This window comes from Triturus cristatus, chromosome 12, assembly GCF_964204655.1.
Source record: "Triturus cristatus chromosome 12, aTriCri1.1, whole genome shotgun sequence".
NCBI lineage: Eukaryota > Metazoa > Chordata > Amphibia > Caudata > Salamandridae > Triturus > Triturus cristatus.
Window position 1 is genome coordinate 801784040 of NC_140595.1, and position 10870 is coordinate 801794909.

At 47.1% G+C, this 10870-nt stretch overlaps 1 protein-coding gene across 1 annotated transcript in view; it reads left to right on the top strand.

Moving 5' to 3' along the window:
• SLC12A9 (solute carrier family 12 member 9) overlaps positions 1 to 10301 on the top strand; it is a 194250-nt gene extending 183949 nt beyond the window's left edge. Inside the window, exon 14 of the mRNA XM_085639354.1 lies at positions 5495 to 10301. Coding sequence (XP_085495480.1) covers positions 5495 to 6333 — 839 coding nt within the window. The 3' untranslated portion in view covers positions 6334 to 10301. The remainder of the gene's footprint in view (positions 1 to 5494) is intronic.
• Positions 10302 to 10870: the final 569 nt, after the last annotated feature.

Genomic DNA, 10870 nt, shown 5'->3' on the forward strand with positions numbered 1-10870 from the left:
TTTGGTGTCTGTTCTGCCATTCTATGGGTCCTGTAGTGCTAGAAGAAGGGTTGCAACTGAAGTGTGGATTAAGGAGTGTTTTCATATTTCAAAAACCTGGGGCAGATCCCTGCGACTTAAAGGACTAGGATCCTGAAACTCCAAAACCCAAGGACAGATCCCAGCCAACTGTACAATGGAAAAGCAAGTTTGGTTTAGCTTCCACTGAAGACATGCAAACAGCAACAACTACTCTTCTGTAGACCCTAAAGAATACTGGTTAGGAGAGGGCGCCATCCATCCACCTGCGTCCGACCTACCCGACTAAAGCTCTGCCCCTGCCACCAAGTGATTGCTATCGAAGGTAAGTAATTTGATCATTACATAGGTTTCCTTTTTGTTCCGGTATCCTACAGAATTTCAAAGAAGATTTTAACAAGCATTTGCAATGCAATAGGTCTTGCAGTTGCGTGAATTTGAGCTATTGGCATTGTAAATGACGCCTTTTATAATAAGAGGCATTGCCATTTAAAATACCAATAGGTCAAAGTTTTGAAAAAGTAAAACCTATCATTTTACAGAGGGCACGGTGTTTCTGAAGTGGGTGCTGCGCTCGCAATTAAACTTTTTTTTTTTTTTTTTTTAAAAAGCCAATGGGCCACATTACCACACTTGCTGTTAAGTGACACTCCGAGTTGCCCACTGACAAATATGTCATATAAGACTTTCTACCCACCACAATAATAAGAAGCTCCAATCAGGCCTGGACTGGCCCACAAGCAGCAGCAAATGCTGCTCAGTGTGCACATTCACCCTCCTGCCATTAAAAAGAACCTGAGCCTGCCAGGGTTGGATTGGCCTATTTGGATTATTGCCTTCACTATTGCTCACTGATACTGCAGCAGATCCCAGGTAGGTCCTACTGTACCAGTCACTTACCTATAGGGTTACCACCAGTCTGTTGTTTTTACTGGCTGTTAGACCTGTCAGCCCTTTGGGTGGTCCCTCCTCATCATTATTTATTTTGTCCCACTTTGGCCTCAAACCCTGTTAGTATTTTTTCCTTTTTGGGAACCACCAGACTTTTTAGTATTGATGCAGATTCAGAGAGCCATTTTATCTACCCCTGGAACTTCTGTCTGAGGGCCTGGAGCACAAAATGGTGGCCACCCATTGTCACCTGTGACATCACTGGAACCTACTAGAACCTTCTGCAACATTCTGGAACCCTGTGACAGTTGGAGGCGGTTTAGAATGTTGGGAAGCTAAGTCAGGGTTGGCAGTTGGAGTTGGCAGTTGGCACCTGACTGGTGAAGAGAGAGCAGCAGAAACCTGAAGGAGGAAGGAGTGAGGCAGCAGGGGTGGAAACTTGTGCCTGGAGTGGGGTCCATAAACCCACCCTTGATACTAGTCCCTACTGACTGAGCCCAGCCTGGAGCCCTGTGTGGGAGAAAGCAAGAAAAACCATCTTAAGGACCTGGACAGCAGGAACAGGCCTTAAAAGTAAAGAACAGCAAGTACCTGACCTGGTTACTGCTAACTACCTGAAGTCCGACGTCGAGAAGCCTAGAGACCTGGAGCCCGAGGTGGAGAAGCGGCGCTGACTGGAAAGCAGACGTCGTACCCGGAGCCGCCAGAGGTCGAGAGAGGGCGCCGACAGAGGTCGTGGAGAGTCCCAGAGGTCGAGGAGGAAGTCACCCGAGGTCGAGTGTGCGGCGTCGACGGGGGAGTGAAGTCCGCCCTCCGGAGTCGCCGGAGACCGAGGTGAAGCGTGCCGGAGTTCGGGAGTGGAGATCGCACTCCGGAGTCGCCGGAACCTGAAGAGAATCGTGCCGGAGGTCGGGAGTGGAGGTCGCACTCCGGAGTCGCCGGAACCTGAAGGAAGGAGCACCGGAGGTCAGGAGTGGAGATCGCCCTCCGGAGCCGCCGGAAGTCGACATCGAGCCAAGGCCGCCCGACGTCATCGAACCGGAGCCGACACCGACCCGAGGCCGCCGACATCGAACCGAAATCGCATACCGGCGTCGACAAGAACGGTCATTGAGCCGAGGCCGCCGACATCGAATCGGAACCGCCTCACGGCGTCGACACGACTCCAGCGGCGTCGGAACTTCATAGAAAGGGCAGTAAGTGGAATAGAGGGCGCCTAAGGCCCTGTGAAGCCCTAAGAGACCATCCTAGGGGCTAGAGGGGTGCTGGAACCAGCTTGATTGTGCCAGGGGTGAGCTGAGACTAATACAGAGGGGTTGTGTAGTGTGGGAGAGCCAGATCTCTAGATTCCCCCTTGACCTACCTCAGTTTAGGCCTCAGCCTTGTCCAAGCCAGGGAGTATACCCCTCAGGCCATACATCTAACCACAAGCTGTGATTGGGCCAAATCAGCCCATAGTATTTTCACTGTAATCTGATTTTACAAATGTCATTGTTGGCTGATATTATTTATTGAGGGTACTGTATTTATTGTATTTATCTAAGTTATTCCTGTGATGTATTTATTGTCCTGAGCTAACTTATTCCTGCACAGTATTTATTGCCTCACAGTATTTATTTGACCTGATCCTATTTATTGCACCTGTAAAGTGTTATTATTTATTTTACCTGCACTTTTTAAGAAAAAGCCTTGTGTATTGTGATTGTATTATTATTTATTTAATCAGCAACTAAGAGAAAAGAAGATAAAGAGATATATTTTCAGTATAATTTTTAAGGTGTAGTGTCGTTTTTGGAACGGATGCACGCATGGTTATTGTGTGGGTATGACGTATGCTTAACACGGTGCCTGACCCCTGACCACTCGAGCCAAGCTACCACAGTGTATGTCTGGAAAAATCCCATTACCACCACCCTTCCGGTGTGGGAGTGGGGTTTTTCTAACACTGGCATTATCAGGATCAGTATTTTATTGTCCTGGCTCGTACAAAAATTGTGAGACGCACCGAAAGACGAGATATTTCCCCTCATCAGTGCATACATACTTTAAACAGTAAAAATAAGAAGAACACTTTGCAGTGTTCTGAAGCTGCGAAGTTAAAGATAACTGTCTCAAGCTGCGAAGTTAAAGATAACTGTCTCATAATTAAATTAAATAAAGACAAAGTCCATTGTAAAATGTATAAACTTTATGAAGACAATTTTTTATAACCTTGTCAAGCATGAACAAATGGGCATTATTTAGCAACCTTACCAGTGAGTGGGAAACGCTGAAGGTGCCAGAACGGCTCCAGTGCTGCTCTCCGTGTTGTCTCAATTCAGTGCTGCTGGCGTCTATAGCAAGGCAGGGGCACCGGAAGGGTCTCTCTCTCGGGGCACAGGGCAGTTGCAAGTCGACCAGCCGCAAGGCAGGCATCAGTCCAGTTTTTCCCAAGTCAGTGTCGCTGGATAGCTGCTACAGGGAGAGGCTCTCTTGACCGTGGGGCGGAGGAGTCAGAGTGCACAGCACAGACTGCTGACAGCCTGCATGCAACGTTGGTGTCTGGTGTAGAGCTCAGTCCAGTCAGCCCAAGACAGGACTCCGGCCCTTGGTCACAGCGTGAACGGACAGGTGTGCCTCAGCACCAGGCGGGCTGGCAGACAAACAGTTAGCATTTCCTGCTTTAGCCAGCCTTTGCCCACTGGGCCCCTCTGGCTTCTCCCTGGCAGTCAATCATATGCAGAGCAAATGTGGACTGAAAGTTGCTCTGTCCCACGTGGGACCCGGCCCAAACAGGATGTGAGGCCCCAACTACATGGATCGTCAAACAGCTGCCTAAGTAATAAATTAAAATTAAAGAGTGAACAAACAGCTGACTTGCGGACTCCACAGCCGGGCATTGAAGCCTGAGGTGGAGGCACAAAACATAGGTAACAGCCAGAGTGCATGCTATGGTAATCTTTATTTCAAATATGACTCCACTCAACCCTAAAAATCATTCGCCCCTAGCAATGCCGGTCGGTGTGCAACTACCCCGCCCAGCAGCGCAGCCACCAGCGTGGCACAGATGAGCTGCCTAATTAGGAGTCAACACACAGCCCACCCTATCAAAATTATTACCCTGAGCAGTCGGCCCCGGTCAGCGTGCCGCTATCTGCCCAGCCCCGCAGCCAGCGGCCCAGATCATCACTCCAGCAGGGCTGTCAAAGAGATACACCAGGCTCGGACACCGCTGCCCTGGAAGTAATTGGACCGGGACTGCCACCTTAGACTGTCACAGTGGCTCACCCCTACCGGCCCAATTGGAGTTTTGTTCATCTGTATGTCGCAGCTGAAAATGCAGTGATCACCAGACAGACTTCAGCTGTATCACAGGCAGGGCCCTACGCAGGTGAAGATAGCCTGTGCGCTAACTATTAGAATTTAAACCACATTTTTTATTAGTAGAGAATTCACTCTGCTGACTTACTTTGAGAGGCGAGCAGCTGCAATTTGGTACGTGCCCTGTGCCACCTCGTGGCCACAACGACTCCCGCAGCAAACAAGCGCTGCCCGGGCATGAAACTTCAAGCAGGAGAGCTGTATCATGCTGAGCTCTGGGATCTATCAACCACTGCGGTCCTGTTCATGAGGTTGAGTCGGCCCGATACCACATCTGTGCTATTCTTATGATGCGCACAGACGAAAGTGACTCGTATGGCGCAGCCCATGCCTCTTCACTCCCAGTCTGTTAGCTCCTTGGCTTTGACCCTCAGACCTAAAACTTTCAGTTGTGAAGCGTCTGGAGAGTTCTCCCGAAAACGCTTGTGCGCGTCACGTTTATCTCGTCGGACCCTCCTGGTTAAACTTGTATGTCAGAAAGCCCTACAGTCACAGAAGCACTGGAACAATAAATCAAGCAATTGCAACGAGGTTGACAATTTAACAGTGCATTGTAAACAAAGGGCAGCCATTGTCCCTCCTGTGCCGAAAGTGAAAGTCGGCGTGTCCGCTCAATGTAAGCGAAGCATGACCTAGGAGAAATGAAAACAAGGTGGAACAGATGCCATGCGCAAGCAAAACAGATGCTGTGCGCAAGCAAAATATCCAGTCCGTGTGGGCGAGCAGGAAAGGAGACCGGGAGGGAGCCTAAAAGCCTCACTCCAAATGAAATGCGAGCCTTTAACATAAAGTATGACGCGCACCAATGAAAAGCTGAGGCGGAGCTTCCACCCCACTTCCGAAAGCAACCCAACAACAATAGATCTCGCAGAGCGAGCAGCGCATGCGCTGCAACGCTAGGCGACACCTAAAAAGTACTCCTGTGATGAAGATATCCATGATGGGAGTACTGCAATTTTAGGCAGATATATTTTCCATTTGTCTCTGGTTGTGTCTGATCCAGCACAGTCAGCTCATTGGTAACATGGGCTGGACATGTTGGGCAAACAGACCATATTTCAATGACAAAAATATCAGGCATTCAAAGCTATTAAGTAAAAAGGAGACTACAGAACACTGTTTCATCTCTACAGTTTATTAAATTGGCATAATTCTATTTAAAACAATGTGCACATTCTTGCAAACTTTTAAATGGTCATGAATGTCTTTCTCTTGTTATCTACAGGTGGTATGAAGCCCAACACACTGGTGCTTGGATTCTACGACAACAGCATTCCAGACGACTACTTCCTACAGGATCCTGCCTTCAGCATGAGCCAAGAGAACGACCATTTTGGTGTAGACATCACCTCTTTGCAGGCTCACTTCCCTCCAGCATGGGACGGTGAGGGCCACAAGTCGCTCTCTCCTTCCGAGTATGTTGCCATCATCTCTGATGCTATCAAGATGCACAAGAATGTTTGCTTGGCGCGCTACTTCTTCCAGCTGGATAAGAAGGAACTGTTTGCCAAACGTCAGCCGGATCGACGGTATATTGATGTTTGGCCACTTAACCTTCTACGGCCAGACAGCACCAGCTATGTGGATATTTGCAGCCTCTTCTTGCTTCAGATGGCTTGTATCCTGACTATGGTGTCCTCCTGGCGTTTGGCCCGACTGCGCATCTTCCTCTGCATCGAGGCAGGGGACCAGGGCTGGATCCGCAAGGAGGAAAAGCTGCGAGAGTTGTTGACCAAGCTGCGCATCCGTGCCACCATAAAGATTGTGCCCTGGGATGCAGTGGTGGCCCTGCACTGGCACAAACAGCTCAGCCCAGAGGAGCAGGAGGAAAACTTTGTCAACATGAATGCTACACACATCACAAACGAGTACCTGCGTGCTGTGAATGAGCTGGTGATCACGCAAGCTGCCAACACCGCGGTTCGCTTCTTGTATCTACCACGGCCACCAGCGGACACTTCCCAGTATGAGCGCTACCTCGAGCAGCTGGAACTCATGACACAGGACCTGGGACCAACACTGCTCATTCATGGGCTCACGCCTGTCACCTGCACAGACCTTTAAAGCCCAGTGGTCCCACACTGGCATTCCTTCACTCGCTTAACGCTGAAAGTCTCCAAGGGCAGTACAGCTCTGGATGTGATTCCCCTAAGACCCAACCTCCTTAGTGCCCCAAGACCACTCTTTGAGAATGTTGGTGCCTGGGCAAAAGGACTTCTAAAGGTGCAAGAATACTCTCCTCAGTGACCCTAACTCTCATTTCATGCTTGGCAGACTATGGAATGGGGCCTGTTGCCAAAAGGATGATCTGGGCAATGGGGAGTGTTTTGAGCTGTTTTGTTGGGATTACTGAACAAAAGTCCTAGCAAATATGAAGGAAAATCGAAAATGTAAGGAAAGTGAGAGGTGGAGTAAATATAAACCACAGGAAGAGGCCATAAACAGGGAGCTAATGAGACAGAAGGCCCTGGGACACACCACAGGAGCTTTCCCATTTATATTCTGCTTCCGTTATGGACTGCGATTCATCCCTTCCCAGTTTGGCAGCTTAAGGTGGCCAACTGCTTCCAGATGAGCGGTCCAGCTGACACTCCATGAGCACTCGCTTAGTGAAGAATTGCACTGAATGCTTTTGTTTTTCATTTGTACCAGTGTCTGTTTTCTATTTATCTCTTAAGTAGCAGTCCCTCTACAGCAGCAAGAACCCTTTTTTATGAAGTATGGCAGTAAAGTTATTTTCCCTTTTTGTGTTCGGCCCATCTCATTGACGGAGGTCTGAGATCCTCCTTGTCCTGACTGGTCAGGACGCCGATGGAGGAAGGACTCTGAGGGAGAAAACGTAGAGTGAAAATCCTTACTGACGGTGACAATGGAAAAAACAACTTTTAGGAAAGAACAATGTAATTCTGGATGAATGCGAAGCATAACCTACACTCATAGAAAATGCCAGCCCCGTCAAAGAGCTGTTCAGATTGTGGTTGGGGACATGAATTGAGCATTTTTTCAGCCCACAGGTGTCCTGCAAAAGTATTGGAGACAGATGACGAGAGGTGCAAGGGTTGCTTCTTATGTGTAAATGTCCCTGCAATTATATATGAGGCTTGCAAGCAAGATTGTGTTGCGCTTGACCCTCGCCTACAGAAGCCACAGATGGTGCGAGAAGCTTTTAGTGGTAGACACTGCTTTACCAGGGAGCAGAAAAGCATACTAAGGTGAATCTGGTTTATTTGTTGGTGCTCTGGAGAGCAATCATGTAACCATGTTCTCAGTTTCTGTTTTGGATTTTTTTTTCACTGGCCTTATGCTCTATTTAACTGTTGTGTGCTTTTTCTTGACTGTTGTCTAAACCAGAAACTAAGGCAAGTGCAGTTTAGTGTGGTAACCCGGTGAGTCGTGGGTAATGTCATCCGAGAGGTATTACAGATGTAGTGTAATACTTACTGGTGTTCAGACATTGCCCAACTTGAATGTGGTGTGAATGATTTCGGGGTTTGGGTGGGGTAACCTCATGTACCTTGTACATGGTTTGAATGTACAGAGGCAAAAAGCAATGTACCTTACAAGAAATGGCAGCAAACATTTGCGGCTCTTTGTGGCTGCTTAGACCGTGCACCCACCATTCCTATTTGCAGGGACCTTGTGAATACTCCTGAGAAATCAGTATTATTCAGAGTTGATTTGCTTACACCACTGAATGGCATTTGGTCAGTCTTCCTTGATCAGACCTCCAAGGTCATAAAAATAATCATGCAGCTACCGGCTAGGAGAAGAACCTTGATGAGAAGTGCTGGGTTCTCTTAACCCGTCTCTTTCCTATGAGGAGAAGTTTCCTGGTTTGTGGCTAGAACTTCACCTCTATGCTGAAGTTTTGGAAGTATTGTTTGGAAGTAAGGATTAAACTGCTTGCCCTGCTAGTAAAGGTGCCACAGTGTCGCTTTATGATCAACTCCGCTTGTTCTTTTGCATTGGCTCAGCTGCCTTAGACTCAAACAGTTATACCCTGATTATAGTGGAAACTAGGTGCAGGGATTTGTGCAAGACCTTGCATACAAATGTTTGAGATGAAGAACATCATCTCGCTGGTCTTTGGACTCCTGCGTTACATGAGAAGTTCTGCCCTTCTGAAGGGCAGCATGTGACGCTTGGCCATGGTGAAAGGCATGAAGCGTGAGCCTTGTTACCGACTCTACAGCTAACGTGGTAATGCGTAGCCGTGCTACAGGGCATCAAATGGAGTGCTTAACGTTCTTCTGTGTAAAGCAGTTTAATATTGTGGCTCTCTCCCACTTGCCTTGCTCAAGCTTTCTTGCTAGCTCTTGTGATCCAAATGCATCATCTGGAAAACGCAGATTAAGTGACCAGCTGACTCCTCTGCGTGTGAAGGGTAGTTGTCCCTTTTGAGCTTATCGTTGCTCCTTGCATGTTGAGCGAGTGTTCGCACTTGTAATGACACTCCTATATATTCAAACATTGACCACAAAAACAGGACCATATGTTGCTATGAGGTATATGCTATATTGTGATGCTGCGTTGTGGGGATCGCGTACTGTTGTGCTCATCGGAACGCCTACCTCGTTGATGAGTCTTAGCGTGTCTTTTGGGTGAAAGGCCAACCCAGTAGGAGTGTTGACTCATACGGACCATAGTTGTCCTGTTCCCTACCCCCAATCACAATGCGCACTGTCATTCTCTTCATACCAACAGGAATTTAAAAAGGAAGATAGGTTTCTTTCAGTATTTTCCCAAGTTGTAAAGTGTTTGGACTCCTTCTGCAAGTAGAGCCTTTTTCGGTTCTAGTCGACTTTTGTAAGGTGGTTGAGGAAGGTGTCCTAGTGTGATTTCCTTCATTTCCTATGTTTTTATTGATTTTATTGTGTAACTCTTAATAAATAGTCTAATCTCAAACCCATCCTGGTGTGCATGCACCTGCAGTGAGAGATGGTCATCTCTGATAAGCAAGGGCTTCGGACATTCCTGGTGGCTCGGATACAGGCACCTCTTCTGTAACCCTGTGCACGTGAACACACATCGCCTCACATGCACATGGTGACATGAGACGCATTCTCTGCGGAATCTTCTGAAATTTAGTAAATGCACGTGCACTTACCTTTCACCCTGAGGCAAATAATGATTTGGATGATCACCTCAAAAGCACACAGTGATTTAGTATCCCCATAGAAGTGTTAACTCACATAGCATAAGCACCTAGACCTATAATTGCTAGTTCGGTGTACATTGTCTTTGGAAACACAGCCTGATCTTCGTGCATCTCAGATACACGTCAAGTTCTGATTGCCTCTAACACATAAAATGTGATAACACGAAAGGCACGGACACTCCTGCAACCTGGACACTTGATTGTTAGACACGAGTACTGTGATGCAGAAACACATTGCGGTTGCTTATTTCAAAGATAAATTTGATGACACTTAGGGCAGCACTCTAGTGCCTTTGAGACTTCCATGTCTCCTCACAAACAAGCAGAGCCCTCATATAAGGATCTCTTATGCCTGGGAAGCTCTACAGAAACCAAATTACTGTGCAATGAGAGACTGGCATTTTGAAGCGCCTGATCCCGACCATCCGGACTATTGATGGTGGCCTGGCTGGGCCTCTGCCCCAACCAGCCCTTGGGTACCATATGGCCTGCTTTAAACTAGACTCTCATCGTGCACATACCTAAGATTATCTGTGGGTGGGTCCATTCCAAACTAGACTTTCTTTTGGCATTCTTTCACACTCCAAGCCTTAATCCCCCGCACAAATGGATGTCCATGTTCTAATCCTTTTCACAGCCTAAACCGAACAAGCCAGTTGTGAGCATGTAGTACCCAGACGTGTCTCCGTTATTTTAGTTTTTTTATGTATAGGATAGCCTCAGGTAGAAATACGAATGTTGTGACTTGGGGGCTGAGAGACAATAACTGTTCGTTGGCGCTGTTCTATGTAGTTTTGATAAATAAAAATATTGTTTGTTTTTTTCCTTGGAAAAAGTGAAAAGCACTAAATAAACTAATTATGGTAATAACTGATTTTTTTTGTCATTTGAGGATCTTCATTTATGGTATTTTAGCCATAGTTCTATTTTCCAGGTATTTCTTTGCATCCCTCGGGCCCTACATGTTTTGCTTGTGCACATTTGTGTCCATATATCCGGTCCACTAATATTTGACCTCTCCTAGAAAGTAGGGTTTCCCTTGTAAACGCACACTGATTAGTAAAATCCATCTAGGAGTTCAGGCTTCCCAGAAGGAGTATGTATGCTTTGTGCAGCAAAGTCTGCATGTACTGTTATTTAACTGCTCATGTCCACCTGAAAATTGGGGCTGGTTTGTCCTGTTGAAATGTACCCGAGAAAAATTAGAGGGCATACGGTATTTACTACAAAACTCATGATTCCAATCTGTGAGGAAACAGGTGTTAACCCTTGTATGGCATGGCTTTCCCTTTGCCAGGGAAAAGTAGATAACAGTAGGTTTGCATTTAGATGGACACAAGAATTGCACTCATTCTGAAAGTCTAGCCAGAGCCAAACCAGTAGGTAAATTAGTACAGTTAAAATAAACTACACAAAAAGTCTTGGTACCTTCAAGCACGAGAT